Source organism: Halichoerus grypus, chromosome 8 (assembly GCF_964656455.1).
Source record: "Halichoerus grypus chromosome 8, mHalGry1.hap1.1, whole genome shotgun sequence".
Taxonomy (NCBI): domain Eukaryota; kingdom Metazoa; phylum Chordata; class Mammalia; order Carnivora; family Phocidae; genus Halichoerus; species Halichoerus grypus.
In genome coordinates, this window is record NC_135719.1 from 27764315 (window position 1) to 27780582 (window position 16268).

General features: G+C 44.5%; 1 protein-coding gene across 6 annotated transcripts in view; it reads right to left on the reverse strand.

The window, feature by feature from the left end:
* Positions 1-16268, reverse strand: part of APBA2 (amyloid beta precursor protein binding family A member 2) — a 245586-nt gene that overhangs the window by 37923 nt on the left and 191395 nt on the right. For all 6 annotated transcript variants that reach the window (XM_078078981.1, XM_078078978.1, XM_078078979.1 and 3 more), the window contains 2 exons: positions 3993-4073; positions 2763-2799 (listed from right to left, as the gene is read on the reverse strand). In XM_078078981.1, the coding sequence (XP_077935107.1) occupies positions 2763-2799; positions 3993-4073 (118 nt within the window). The remainder of the gene's footprint in view (positions 1-2762; positions 2800-3992; positions 4074-16268) is intronic.

Below are 16268 nucleotides of genomic sequence, written 5' to 3' on the forward strand. Positions count from 1 at the left end.
CAATGTATTATGTGATAAAGGCAGCATTTCAAATCAGAGAGGGAAGAATTCATGGAATAGTTTTGGCACAAATGGTTAGCTGTTTGGAAGAAAATGCTTAAAATGTAATTCTTTCTGGACCCATATACCAACATAAATTCCAGATAAATTAAATATGGAACTCAATCGAATAAAATCATAAAAGTTCTAGAAGGAAAAAAAATAATGGTAAGAGTGTCAAGGTTGGGGTGCCTGGGTGACTCAGTTGGTTGAGTGTCCAAATCTTGATTTCAGCTCAGATCGTTGTCTCGGGGTCATGGGATCGAGCCCTGAAACTGGCTCCGTGCTCAGCATGGAGTCCGCTTGAGGTGCTGTCTCTCCCTCTCCCTCTGCCCCTCCCCCCACTCCCGCATGCTCTCTCTAAATATACAAATAAAATCTTAAAAAAAAAAAAGAGTGTAAAGGTCATACTAATCTCAAAAACCTAGTAATTTCAAAGGAAAAAGATGAATACAGTTGACTACATAAAATATTCAGCAAAGTAAAAATATGGAGGGGCACCCAGGTGGCTCAGTTGGTTGAGTGACCGACTCTTGATTTTGGCTCAGGTCATGAGATTAAGCCCCACGTGGGGCTCTGCGCTGAGCATGGAGCCTGCTTAAGATTCTCTCTCATTCTCCTTTTGTCCCTCCCCCCAACTCGTGCTCATTCTCACATTCTCTAAAAAATAATAATAATAAAATAAAATGTATTTTTTAGCAAAGGAAAAATATGGAAGTTCCTCAAAAAGTTAAAAATGGAACTATTCTACAACCCAGCAATTGCACTACTGGGTACCGACATAAAGAATACAAAAATACTAATTCAAGGGGATACATGTACCCCAATGTTTGTAGCAGCATTATCTATAATAGCCAAACTATGTCCATCAACTGATGAATGGATAAAGAAGAGGAAGTGCACGCACACACACACACACACATATACACACAGGAATATTATTCAGCCATAATAAAGAATGAAATCTTGTCATTTGCAAGGACGTAGATGGAGCTAGAGAGTATAATGCTAGGCACTCCATGGGTGTGCCTAACAGGAGATTCTTTTTTTTTTTTAAAGATTTATTCATTGCTTTTAGAAAGAGAGACAGCCAGCCGGGGGACGGGCAGAGGAAGAGAGAGCGTCTCAAGCAGACTCCCTGCTGAGCGTGAAGCCAGACATGGGGCTCGATCCCAGGCCCCTGAAACCATGACCTGAGCTGAAACCAAGGGTCAACCCATCAGAACTGGTTTGAGGCATCCGACATTGTTTTGATTTGGTTTAGAACAGTCTAAGCTGGTTCAGAGAAGTGAGTCTTCTGGAATGCTGCAAGTGAGAGGTACTTCTCAGAGCACCTAGGCATGGATACTCCTTCCTGGTCCTTCTCCATGGCCCTCCCCTCCAGTTAGGGGGCTGACTCAAGAGCCAGGGGAGTCTAATGTCCAAATCATTCCCCTAGGCAGTTTGAGGGAGTTCTACCCACATCACACCATGATACTTTGAAAAGTGAGCTGCTTGGATCCACAAGAGCCCACCTCACTGGAACGGTGTGACTGGTACACGCCATCCTGACATTCTGACCACCCAGGAAAGTGGTGCATCTTCCCTATTTATGAGATGTCGAGTCCTCTGAATCAGGAACCTAATCAACCCTACCATGGGGGCATGGAGTGGGTGCTGTCTCTTCCGGCCAATCATTAGGTCCTGAAAAAAAACTAAACCTAGCCAGTTGGATTGGAATTATTATAACCTATTGTGACCTGATGAAAACCAGTTTGATCCAGTTTTAACCATTAAGCACCACATGTAAACAGCTGGGCAAAACCCATTTGAGCCTGCTTGAGTTGGTCAAAATGGACTCAAGTGTATTTGAACAGTATAACATGGATTCCAACAGTTCAAAACTGTTTTTAATCTAGTTTGAGCAACACTGAGCCAATATAATGTTGAACCTGCCGAAACTGTGTTGAGCCACTCAATTCATTTTCAACCAGTTTGAATTGGGTTAGCCTGATTCAAACTAGTCCCTTGAAAGGATATTTGGGGGCCTCGGTTTCCTAGATGTCAGCTCTTTACTAAAAAGGAAAACCAGGGTAGGAAAGGCTGTAAAGTTATTTATCTCTGATGACTGATTTACCTTACTCCCATAAATACTCATAAAAATTAATTACCAGCTTACTGAAAGAAGTAATAAAATCCACACTTTTTATTGTAACACTAGCAACAGCAGGAAACAGCCTCCTGGCTAAAGAAAGATCCTATTTAAGAGGCTCTTTATGGTGTTGTTGGAGGACCTTGGAAAGGAGCAGCCCAAGCTTCCCTGAGGCTAGTCAGATGGTGCAAAGTTGGCTCAACACTGAATGCTGAAATCCAATATTAACCCCCTCAAAAAAGACAGGAGAATGGAGGGAAATGAAGTCTGATAAAGGAGTAACAGCCTGTATTTGGATGCAATTATATCCACCCTAATCAAAAGTGTTAGATCATAATCAGTTGCTTATACACACATTTCAATTTTTAACCCGATCAATAATCAACTGAACCACCCCCCTCCATACCAATATGCGCTTACAAAGTGTTCCAACAACCAAATGCCTGAGCACCTTTGCTTATCGTAACACTGTTTTTACCTCGAAGGTGTGCTTTCTACACAAGCTTTGCAGGAGAAAACCAAAAGTAAAAATACCATTTGCTTCGAGAGAAAAATGCAACTGTTCTCTAAGAGAAAATTCAAGGTCACTTACCAGCCACAAAACTTGGAAATGATGCCACCTTCTTCGTCTGTTAGGAAATATGAAAAAAAAAAAAAAAAAAAGAAAACAAAACAAACACATGACAGTTGTAAGTAGATGGCCTGAAACATCTAGACTAAGAAGAGTACCGTATGTGAAAAGCTAAACCCCACTGAGTGTCTGATGTTCCTAAGAAGTCAGCTCCAGAAAGCAAACCAATGGCATTCAGGCACCATGGTGTTTAGGCAGGACACATGGAATCCATTCCCATGGGAAAACTTGGGGTACAAAAGGCCATCATCTAAAACATAGGGACCCCAAGATTTGCATGTCTCCTAGAAGGGAGCCTAGAGACCATACAACCAATGATTCTCCCCTGCCTTCCTGGAAAGCCAAATACTTGATCCTCCAGCCAACCCTGAAGTCCAGGGCACTGGTCATGTGGCACAGCTCTGGCCTACAACTAGATAACAGCCACATTAGTGTGTGTAATCCAGGAAACCACCCAAGACTGGCACAACAAACTCCACAGCTAAATACAGACAAGAGGACACACTGAAGAGGACAGGAAGGGCAGATACATGGTCAAGAGCTAAATGGACCTGTGGAACTGTCTGAGGGAGGGGGAATGCCATGTGCTTGGAGAGGGGAGAGAAACAGATTTTCACACCAGTGAGCCTGCACGGGGAAGACAAATCCCCATAACATTCGGCTTTGAAAACCAGAGGGACCTATTTCATGAGTTCTTACAACCAGCAGTACTTAAAGCCTGGAACTTTAAAAACCAGCAGGATCATGGGAGAGCTGGGAGGCTGAGAGGAAACTGAGTCCCCGACCTTAAAGAGATGCTTCTAAACATCCTTTAGTGGAAAAGACAGCCCTTCACAACAAAGAATGTTCTGGCCCAAATGTCAATGCTGCCATTGTTGAGTAACCCTAACTTAGAATATAACTGTCAGATAATGGAGTAGAATGAGTTTCTGTCAAACCAGGGAGCACAAATGAACCCCACACACACGCCACTGGAAACACATGAACACACAGTGGTATAAGCCTGAATCAGCAGGAAAGAACCTTTTCTTCCTTCTCCTACAGGGACACCCAACTTTGCTTGACTGAATCCCCACTTCCAAGGCACTGGCTGGGATGAGAACATGGCAGAAAGGGTGAGCAGGCCATGATGACATGATAGCCCCAATACTAGGACCTTAGGCCACAACTCTTATCCTTGGAAAAAATTACCTCTGGGGTGTTGTTATTGTCCACGGGTCCATTGAGATCAGAGCGTTGCTGCTTCCTCGGCTGCTCCAAGCCATTGCACACCTGGAAACCAGGAAGTGAAAGATGAAGATGGTGCTTTTATATGTTAGAGAAATAAACCAAGATACAATATGATACAATTTTATGAAATGCATGTGTACGTAAGTATGTGTGTGTATATATATGTGTGTGTGCACATACAGACATAATTTAAACTCTTCTGCAATTAACATGTATTCTTTTATATTTATAAAATGTTTTTAAGTCGTATTTTCTCTTTTTTTTACCATCTGTCACCACATAACATTATTACAATATTATTGACTATATTCCTGTGCTGTACTTTTCAACTCTGTGACTTATTTTATAACTGGATGTTTGTACCCCTTAATCTCCTTCCCCTACTTTGCCCATCACCCCCCCCATTACCCTCTGGAAACCACCAGTTTGTTCTCTGTATTTATGAGTCTGTTTTTTTGTTTGTTTGTTTGTTCGTCTATTCTTTTAGATTGCACATATAAGTGAAACCATATGGTATTTGTCTTTCTCTGTCTGGCTTATTTCACTTAGCATAATACCCTCCAGGTCCATCCATGTTGTTGTAAATGGCAAGATCTCATACTTTTTTTATGGCTGAGCTATGTTCCATTGTGTGTGTGTGTGTATATGCCACATCTTCTTTCTCCATTTTTCTATTAATGGACACTTGGTCTGCTTCTGTATCTTGGCTATTGCAAATAATGCTACAATAAACATGGGGGTGCATATATCTTTTCAAATTAGTGTTTTTGTTTTCTTTGGGTAAACACCCAGCAGTGGAATTACTGAATTATATGGTAGTTCTATTTTTTAATTTTTTGAGGAACCCCCCCATACTGTTTTCCACAGTGGCTGCACCAATTTACATTTCCACCATCAGTGCAAAAGAATTCCCTTTCTCCACATCCTCACCAATGCTTGTTATTTCTTATCTTTTTTACTTTAGCCATTCTGACACATGTGAGGTGATACCTCCCATTGTAGTTTTGATTTGTATTTCCCTGATGCTGAGTGATAGTGGACATTTTTTCATGTGTCTGTTGGCCACCTGTATGCCCTTCTTTGGAAAAGTGTCTATTCATGTCTCTGCCCATTTTTTAATATGGTTTTTCTTTTGGTGTTGAGTTGCATAATTTTATATATATTTTAGATATTAACTCCTTATTGCGTATGTCATTTGTAAATACCTTCTGCTATTCAGTAGGTTGTCTTTTTGTTTTGTTGATGGTTTCCTTTGCTGGGCAAAAGCTTTTCATTTTGATGAAGTCCCAACAGTTTATTTTTGCTTTTGTTTCCCTTGCCTCAGAAGACGTATCTGGAAAAATGTTGCTATGACCAATGCCAAAGAAATTACTGCCTGTGTTCTCCTCTAGAATTTTTATGGCTCCAGGTCTCACATTTAGGTCTTTAATTCATTTTGAGTTTATTTTTGTGTATGGCATAAGAAAATGGTCCAGTTTCACTTTTTTTGCATAGTCAGCCATCCAGTTTTCCCAGCACCATTACTGAAGAGACTATCTTTCTCCCATTGTATATTCTTGGCTCCTATATTATAGATTACTTGACCATATAAGCATGGGCTTATTTCTTGACTTTCTATTCTGTTTCATTGATCTGCGTGTCTATTTTTGTGCCAGTACCATACTGTTTTGATTACTACTGCCTTGTAGTGTATCTTGATCACTGGGATTGTGATACCTCAGCTTTGTTCTTCTTTCTCAAGACTGCTTTGGCTATTTGGGATCTTTTGTGTTTACGTACAAATTTTAGGATTATTTGTTCTAGCTCTGTGAAAAATGCTATTGGTATTTTGATAGGGATTGCACTGAATCTGTAGATTGCTTTGTGTAGGATGGACACTTTAACAACATCAATTTCCATTCTATGAGTATGATATGTCTTACCATTTGTGTCATCTTCATATTCTGAATCAGATTTTCTAATTTTATTATTTAATATTTTTTAATTGTGGTAAAACACACATAACATTAAATTTACCATCTTATCCACTTTAAGTGTATAGTTTGGTGGCATTAAGAACATTAACATTCTGCAACTATCACCACCATCCCTCTCCAGAATTCTTTTCATCTTGCTCATCTGAAATTATGTATGCATTAAACATTAACATTAAACAAAATTCCCCATTACCCTCTCCCCCCAGACCCTGGTTGTCTCTGTTAATTTAACAACTCTAGGAACCTCATATGAGTAGAATCTTACCTTTTTGTGACTGGCTTGTTTCACTTAGCATGATGCCCTCAATGTTCATCCATGTTGTAACATGTGTCATAATTTCCTGCCTTTTTAAGACTGAGTAATATGCTACTGTTTGTATATACCACATTTTATTTATCTATTCATCTATCGATGGACATTTGGGTTGCTTCCTCCTTTGGCTATTGTGAATAATGCTGCTCTGAACATGGGTACAAATATTTCTTAGAGTTCCTGTTTCAATTCTCTGGGTATACACCCTTAAGTGGAATTGCAGGATTATACTGTAATTTTATTTTTAATTTTTAAGGAACCCCCATATTGTTTTCCAGCCACTGTACCATTTTACATTCCCAGCAACAATGTCCAAAATCATATTTCTAAAAAACCTGAATTCTTAGTTTAATGCAAATTAGTCAATCTACTACTAGAAAAAACAAAATGTTCCAAGGACACATCACAAGTCTTCTCTTAAAGTGGACATCAAACCAAAATTTTAATTAACAAAATTTAAAGTTTAGCTATCTCTATTTGGTGCCTTGTGCCATCCAGAAGATAGAGGATAAATAGAAGGATAGAAGATAAATCACTCTACAAATCCCAAAGTAAGCCATCATGTGAAGTTTCAGAACTTTTGGAAATAAATTATCAAGCAGTAACAATATAATGATGATGATGATAATGATGACATTAATGAAAAGTCATACTTACAAATAAATACAAATATCTACCACACTCGTGTTTCTTTAGAAATAAGTAAGTTATACTCTTTCCACTCCTGCTTTACAGTTGACAAGACTGAGGCTCCAGGTGTTGGCAATAACGGATTGGTTCCCACAGGTCTAGGTGGCATAGCAAGATGTCGCTGCTGGTCTTCTTCCCTGGCTAGACTGTTACTGTTGTATTCCTTGATGTCCTTCAATCTCTCTGGGAGGGCTAGAGAAGAATGAAGAGACATGGGCCCACCCTCCTGGCACTGATGACACCAAGCAGACCAAGGATTCCTAGCTGAGTGTCCCCTCCATGACTACAAACACTAGTGCACCTCAGAGGCAGTGGGGGGGGGGGGGTTGGGAGGGCAGGGATGGCTCAGAAGGAGGTGGGAAAAGTGGGGCTGCGCTTCAAGCATGGGGAAGATTGTGCAAAGAGGAAGAAAGGAGGGCATCACCATCTCCCAAGAGAAATCAGAACTCAAGCTACAAGAAGAAATGAGGCTTTCCTGGAATGGAGGGGATGCAGAGGTGCCGCTGGGGCCCAGGAGGGTCTGATGTCTGGTTGGTCCCTGCTTCCTTTGCTGGAAGCCCGAAGAACTGTCCTACCCCCAAGCCCTGTGAGCTCTCAGATAATGCACATGGGCCCTGGCTTCATCCTGCTGCCCCAGTAAGTTCCAAGGTGGGGCTCTGGGGCTTGGGCAGGTCTGGGACTGCTAGCATGCTCCTCCGCCCTTCCTAGACCTCCTTCTGGGAGCTGAACCCATCCTGCCCTAGATGAGAGGACTGTGTTCCACCCGGGGTCTCCATCCCAGTAGACCCCGTGCTGACCAAGGTGAGCGGACGGTGCCCCTTCTTGTAGGGCTGAGCCTGACTTGGGGATGACTCCTGCCAGGGTCCTCCTGGAGCCAGGTTTTTTTCCCAGCCTCCTAGTTAAGTCTTCCCTCTGTTTCACTGGTTCTGCACCTCCCTTTGTGGCCAAGGTAGACCAGGCAAAATCTCCCAAAGAGTACAATGGGAACTCTCACCTCAAATGCTGTTCCTATCCACCTTAAGTAAAACCCAAATTTGCGACGTCCTCCCAGAAAACCTTCTGTTGTCTTGTATTCTTGGTTACTTCGAGGTCTGCTTAGAGCACATGTGTTTTCCCTCTTGTTTGAAAGAGCTCTAGTCTGGTGACTTTTCCTAGGCTGAGTTCACAGACTTCATTTCCTGAAGGCCTGCACTGCCTTACTAGAAGCTAGACGGACAACAGTCATCTCCAAAAACCCTAAAGAAACAAACCAACCAACCGACAGATGAAAACGGGTCAACGACACCTATTATAGACTGGATATGTTCCCACCAATTTCATATACCAAAGCCTAACCTCCAAGGAGATGGGACATTTGGGATATAATTAGGATTAGATGAGCTCGTAATGATACAACCCTCATGAATAGGATTACTGTCCTTACAAAAGAGACCCCAGAGAGCTCCCTCACCCCCTCCACCATGTGAGGACACAGCCAGAAGGCTCTGGCTATGAACCAGGAAGTGGCCCCTCACCAGACACCAGATCTGCTGGGGCCTTGATCTTGGACTTCCTGCCTCCACAACTGTGAGAAATAAATGTCTGTTGTTTATAAGCCACCCCGTCTATGGTATTTTTGTTATAGCAGCCCAAACGGACTAAGATAACACCGCTTCTACAAATGTTACAGCTTGGGGTGGAATCTAAATTTTCTGCCATGAATGTAGGGCAACAGACTCTCATCAGGGTGCCAGATGCACTGTGGGAAAAGGCAATGTCGGGACTGCTGCTCGTCATACACTGGGTGCCTTTGGCAAATGGAAGAGGTGCCCCTCTGGGGGATGCAGCCCCCACGGGGTGAGGGCTTGGCCAGGGGGCATAGGCTGGATTCTGTGCCCCCATGCCCGTCCTTGGAATGCGGGGCACGGGGCCCCATGGGCAATACAGGGCCTCAGATCCACTTATAATGACAATTTCTCCCCAAAGCTTCTACAGGCTAGACCCTTTCCTCCGTGTCAGCATTTTCTCCACTCATCACCATGACAACCATGTCTCATAATCAACAGCCGGGGTTGTTTTCAGAGAGGTGGGCTTGGGAGAGCCCATCTGGCACTCTAATTTTCATCTCAAGGGCAAGGCGGGGGTGCGCTTGGCAGCATGGGGTGCAGCATCTGAAATTAACATCGTAGAGGCCCACGTGGACTTGGGGCTCCCAGTATCTGAGATGAAGATGCTATTTCATCCTTCTGTGCACTCCCCAAAGTACAGTAGCCAGCTGCCCCTCAGAAAGAGAGACCAGCCAGGGATACAGCCAACAGGGAAGCAGGTGAGTGCCGAGGGGTGTTCTCGGCGCCACGGGCTGGAAGCCGCACCAACCATCCCCTGAGAGAAGACGCTGAGTGAGACGTGTGAAGTGAAACCTGGCGGGATGAAATGTGGCAGGACCCCCTCTCCAGCGCCCTGAGAACAGAACACAAATGTGTGGCACAGATGGGTCACGACATGCCAGGACCAGAGAGAGCTGCTCAGGCCTAGGGATGATTTGCCTGCAATAAAAATATATTCATTTGAATAAATTGCTCTAATAAGGATCTTGCCTCCAGTTGGTGAAACTAAAGCTAGGATTTTTTTTTTTTTTTTCAGTGTCAATTCGGATTTTGTGTGCTTGATTAAATGGAAAATACAGCAACATAACCCACATGGCTTGACGTGAAACCAAAGCAAACTAGCATGCCCGCACTCACGCCATCTGTAATAAAAACCAAACATTCTGGAGCATTCTCCTGAATGACAAGCATGTTAGCGACACATGGAGGGAGAGTGTCAGCTCAAAGCCAGGCAAGCCACAACCTTCCCACTGAACTGTGCTGTCTCCCCTCATTCGTGACTCCTTGTCAGAGACATCCCAGGCTTACAGATGACTCAGGTAGGTGACAGCCTTCTCTGGGAATCACTTCCTGCCCCGTTTCCACAGACTTCGGTCATCCAGCAGAGATGCCTTCCTCTGTCCCACACAGCAGGGGTCAGCTGGGACCCACTGCCTGCCGGGTGCTCACAGGTGGCCACGCTGAGAGGATCAGCCCCCGTGGTCTGACTGAAGGTCTGCCCTTGCACCCTGAACATGTTTCACAAGCCCTTCAACCTGTCTCCTGACAGGCAGGTGGCTCAGAAAAATGACAATATTGGGGGCGCCTGGGTGGCTCAGTCGTTAAGCGTCTGCCTTCGGCTCAGGTCATGATCCCAGGGTCCTGGGATCGAGCCCTGCATCGGGCTCCCTGCTCGGTGGGAAGCCTGCTTCTCCCTCTCCCACTCCCCCTGCTTGTGTTCCCTCTCTCGCTGTGTCTGTCTCTGTCAAATAAATAAATAAAATCTAAAAAAAAAAAAAAAAAATGACAATATTGTTCTTTTTCTTCTGTCCCTCTTAGAATTCTGATCACTCCCATGACATTTGTCTGGAGGAGAATGAGAGCTTGGGGATGAAGTATTTATTCTTATAATAGTCATCCCCATGGGGGTGATCATATCTTTTTGAAGCCAATCTGTGGCTTCAAAGAATCATGACAAGGTCCATTAGGGAAACCAGCCAGCCAGTCTATCTTTTAACATCTCCAGGCGGGCCTGCAAACAGGAGGGGGAAGGAGAGTCTATCCCCACATTCCCTCCACCCACCATCCAGATATTTCATGGAACATATCTATACTAAACAATTTTGCATCATCTGTCCAAAGTTCAAGCTTAACTGCGTGTCCTCTTGTTATTTACTAAATCTGGCAGCCCTACCTGGGGCCTGACATGCTGCCACGTCCACTGAGCCCCCCGGGGCACACTCGGGGCCTGGCTTTGTTCTCTGCACCTGGTTTGCTAAAACCTCCCCTACCACTGATCACCAGGACTGCCTGGCATGTCCTTGACTTTGTCCTTCACTGGTGCCTGGGGTGCTTGGCCCAGCATTTCAGAGCAGAAGCGAATTTTCCTAAACTGGCCTTTGCATTTCAACCCTTTATGAAGCACTGTCCAAAGGCTGCGTCCAGGGTGCCCGGGTGGCTCAGTCAGTTAAGTGTCTGCCTTTGGCTCAGGTCATGATCCTAGGGTCCTGGATCGAGTCCCACGTCGGGCTCCCTGCTCTGCAGGGAGTCTGTTTCTCCCTCTGCCCGTCCTCCCACTCGTTCTCTCAATCTCTCTCTCAAATAAATTTTTTAAAAATGTATTAAAAAACACACAAAAGGAGCACCTGGGTGGCTCAGTTGTTAAGCGCCTGCCTTCGGCTCAGGGCATGATGCCAGGGTCCTGGGATCGAGCCCCACATCGGGCTCCCTACTCGGTGGGGAGCCTACTTCTCCCTCTCCCACTCCCCCTGCTTGTGTTCCCTCTCTCGCTGTGTCTCTCTCTGTCAAATAAATAAATAAAATCTTTAACACACACACACACACACACAAACACACACACACACACACACACACACACATAAAGGCTGCATCCACATGACCAGTCCCAAGCAAGCATCTACTGGGTGTCCTGCATGGCACTGGGCACCTTACATTTGAGGCCCAAAGACACATACAACAAAGATCTTGACCTGGGACAGCTTCCCATCCAGCATGGCACAGTTCAGCAGTCCTGCTACCTTCAGACCCTTGGTGGGGCAAGCCAGAGAACGATCAAATACACATATGAACAACGGCAGTTCCTGTGTGATCCGGCCTGAGGGGCTGAAGAGGGGAGCCCCAAGGCTGAACCATTAAAGGCTGAGGGCAGTTAAATCTTTTTCATTTGAGTGCAACCAGGACCCTAGTGCATTTCTGGAGGAAATGTAAAATGTTGAGCCATCATGGAAAACAGTATGTGAGTCCTCAGGAAGTTCCACACTGAATGCCTATGTGATCCAGGAATGCCACTCCAAAAAGAGCTGAAAACAGCTGTCTACACAAAATCTTGTACCCGAACGTTCATGGCAGCATTATTCATAACAGTCAAAAGGAAGAAACAACCTGAGTGTCTGTTAACAAATGAATGGCTAAACAAAGGATGGTGTATCCCTTCGATGGAGTATCACTCAGCCAGGAAAAGGAATGAGGTCCTGATACATGCTAGAACATGGGTGAATCCTGAAAACAACATGCTAAGTGAAAGAAGCCAGACATAAAAGGTCACATAATGCATGATTCCATTTAGATGGAAATGTCCAGAAACAGGCAAATCTGTATCTAGAGAAAGCAGATTTGTCTTTGGCACAGGCTGGAGAATGGGGAGTGACTGTTTATTAATAAGTATGGGTTCTTCCTTTAGGGTGATGAAAATGTTCTGGAACCAAGCAGTGGTGGTTGCACAACAATGCACCAAATGCCGCCAAACCATACACATTAAAACAGTCAACACAGTAAATTTTATTTTATGTGTGTATCACTACAATTTAACAATAATGTGGATGGGGCACCCGGGTGGCTCAGTCAGTTAAGCATCCAACTCTTGACTTCAGCTCAGGTCTTGATCTCAGGGTCCTGGGATCGAGCCCAGTGTTGGGCTCTGCACTCAACATGGAGTCCACTTAAGGATTTCTCTCGCTCTCCCTCTGCCCCTACCCCTGCTCTCTCTCTCTAATAAATAAATCTTTAAAAATTATTTTTAAATAATGTGGAAAGAAAGAATAACCAGAGCCCTTTAAGGATCTAAGACATACTACCGCTGCCTGTGACACTCACTTTAGTTTAGCTGAAGGTCACCCACCAGCTTGTGCAGGACTAACACTCCCCTTGGACACAAAGGCCAAAGGAAGTAGGTGGGCTGTCCAGATGGCACGGAGACTCTTCCCTCCCGGTCACCTGCCTCACACACCAGGATGTCACACTTGGATTCAATTGTGGAAAAGAAGGGGGTTCCACCTCTTAAAGCAAAGCATGCTGTGGAACTAGGGAGTCTTCCATTTGGTTTCATTCAATTCTCAAAGAGAAAACCTACACCGCCCCTTTCTAAAACTGTGGCTGGGGGGCCAACATGGCTCCTTCTCCCACAGGTTCTACGAGTTGGCTGTGAACACCGGCATCCTTTCCCACCCTGCTGATTTAAAGGTGAGGAGCCCCGTGTGAGCAGAGTTTAAATGACAGCAACCCTCCAGAGCAGAACAGTCTCTTGGCCTTATGGCAGGCTCTTGCATTCTCCTGGGAGACCTGAGGCCTCTCCCACACCCAGCCTAGAGCCCTGCACTCACATTCTTCGAAAGCTAGCTTGACATCTGAAAAATGAAGGAAACAAATGCACATAAGTCAAAAGGAAATCAACTGACCAATACTAAGTCAGTGTTAGAATTCCATTTCCAGAGGCATTTTCTATACTGGACTTGTACTCGTCTAAACAGGCCACTGTTCCCAACATGGAACTGCTATGACCAGCTCCTAACGTGAGGACTTCTCTGTTTCAGTCAATATTATTAGTCCTAAGTAATGAACAACTCAATGGAACTGCCTAAGCCTGCAAACACTAAAACAAAGTCCTATGATTCATAATTTGAAAAATACATTTAACCAGCTAATACGTAAAGAAGATACCAATGACCCAGTTAGCTTCTACTAAATCCACTTGTTCAACTTCTATGATTATATAATGTAGAATATTTGGTTTTCCTAACACTGAGGAGAAGGACAGAGAGTAGAACTAGCTATTATTTTTTTTAAAGATTTTTATATATTTATTTGAGAGAGAGAGAGCACAAGCAGGGGGAGGGGCAGAGGGACAAGCAGACTCCCCGCTGAGCGGGGAGCCCAACATGGGGCTCCATCCCAAGACCCCAAGAGCTGAAATCAAGAGCCAACCGCTCAACCAACTGAGCCACCCAGGCACCCCAGAACTAGCTGTTATTTTAATGATATATTTGACAGTACATTTTTATTTGAATGCTACCAACGAAGTAGGACCTCAACTATCTTACTTAAAGATGAGCAGACTCACTGCCTTGTAACCACACACACCAGTGACCACAGGGCCAAATGAGTGCGGTCCGCTTATCTCTACTGTGACTACACCAAACCGGTTTTGACTGGCCCAGAATGTATGTGTGTGTTTGTCTGATACTGGTTACACGGGTTCAGATTGGCTCAACTTGATTTTAGATGATTCAAATTGGCTCAGGCCAATAAATGGGCCAAGAGCCTTTTCTCTTTTCTTTTTTCTTATTGTCATAAATATACATAAAATAAAATTTATTATTTCAACCCTTTTTAAGTGGACGTTTAAGTGGCATGAAATGCATTCACACTGTTGTGCAACCGTTATCACCATCCATCCACAGAACTTTTCATCTTCCCTAACAGAAACTCTGCACCCATTAAACACTAATTCCCCATTCCCGCTTCCCCAGCCCCTGGCAGCCAGCATTCCACTCTCTGTCTCTATGAATTTAATTACTCTAGGAACCCATATTAAGTGGAATCATACAGGATTTGTCTTTTTGGGACTGGCTTATTTCACGAAGTGTAGTGTCCTCAAGGTGCATCCATGATGTAGCAGGCGTCAGGATTTCCTTCCTTTTTCAGGCTGAGTAATAATCCACAGCATGTAAAAGCCTTTTCTTTTTATTTTTTTGTATATGTGCTGCCGAAGTGAGCCCTCTTTTTATTTTTTTGAAGATTTTATTTATTTATTTGAGAGAGAGAGAGAGTGTGAGCGAGAGAGTGGGGGGATGGGGGGAGGGGGCAGAAGGAGAGGGAGAAGCAGACTCCCCACTGAGCAAAGAGCCCGATGTGGGGCTCGATCCCAGGACCCCTGGATCATGACCTGAGCCAAAAGCAGACGTTTGACTGAGTTAACTGACCAGGTGCCCCAAAAGTCTTTTCTTTTGTACTTTATCACTATAACTGTGGCACAGAAGAGAAAACAATCCTCCTACAAATACCAAAAAAATCACCACGCCATGATCTCTGAATATGGGCCAAACTGCCCATAGTTTAGGTGACTTGGAATTCTTTGGGTTCATTCATTATGTTTCATTCTTCTTGGCATTTAAAAGAGGCCTGGAGATTAAATATTAACGAGATATTAGGCAAGAAAAACCCTGGGCAGCAATTTCACTCCACAACGTCTCTCATAATTTGCAATTCAATTCAGCAAAAAGAACCCCGACCTGCCATTGGTCTTGTTTCTGGAGCAGGTTTTGAGGCCTGGCGAGTGGCTAGATCTCCCCTCTTCTATTGAAGATTAACATTCATATTTCTTTTTTTTTAATCTTCACATTGAACCATTTTTATTTTTTTATTATGTTCAGTTAGCCAGCACATAGTACATCATGACTTTCTGATGCGGTGTTCAACGATTCAGTAGTTGCGCTCATCACCACACGTGCCCTCCTTAGCATTCATACTTCTTTAAGGGACTAGTGTGCTATCTTTATATACTTAGGTCCCAATGAATGAATGAATGAAGCAGCAGAGAAGAGCTTCTATTTTCGATACCTAGGAAAAAAGGAAGCAGGGGCGCCTGGGTGGCTCAGTTGGTTGAGCATATGACTCTTGGTTTCGGGTCAGGTCATGATCTCAAGGTTGTGAGATCGAGTCCTGCCTTGGGCTCTGCATTCAGTGTGGAGTATGCTTGGGATTCTCTCTCTCCCTCTCCCTCTGCCCTTCCCCCTGGCTCTCTCTTCCTCTAAGATAAACAAATCTTAAAAAAAAAAAAAAAAAGAAGGAAGCAGCAGCAGGAGTGATCAAAAGACCCGAAAAGCACCCCCAGACAACTGGCGTGGGTGTGGCATGGTCCAGGGCTAAGCCTGTCTGACAAAGACACTGAGACAGGTGAGTCTATGTCAGTGTGCAAAATGGTCAAAGCCAGCAGACCCAGAGGCTCTGGGAAGGAAAGTTAGGAACAGATATCTCCCTGCTGGCACCAAGGGCTGATCTGAGGGGAAGCCAGAGACTCAAAGGCTGAGTGGGGAGTGTTGGGGAAGGGGTAGGGCTGCATCAGAAATCAGAGAGGGCAAACAGGTCTCAAATCAGAGGCCACTTGCAAGTGTCTGGACCAAGGAAGAGGAAGGCTGACCAAGGAGGGTGAATGCGCAATCTCCCCAAACAGCAACATCCCTCCAACCTTACCACGTGCCCAAGCTTCTCTCCTGAGCAGCAACCCCACATCCGGAGTCTAGTTCAGGCTCGCTGACCTCTATGGCCTGATTGCTCTCACAGCAGGATAAGGCGGCCAGCCATGGGGGCAGATCCAGCAGTGCATCAGCACCGAAGACAGCATACGGCCATCTCAGTCAATGTCTCTTAAATGGAGACAGGAACCAGACGCAAGCCT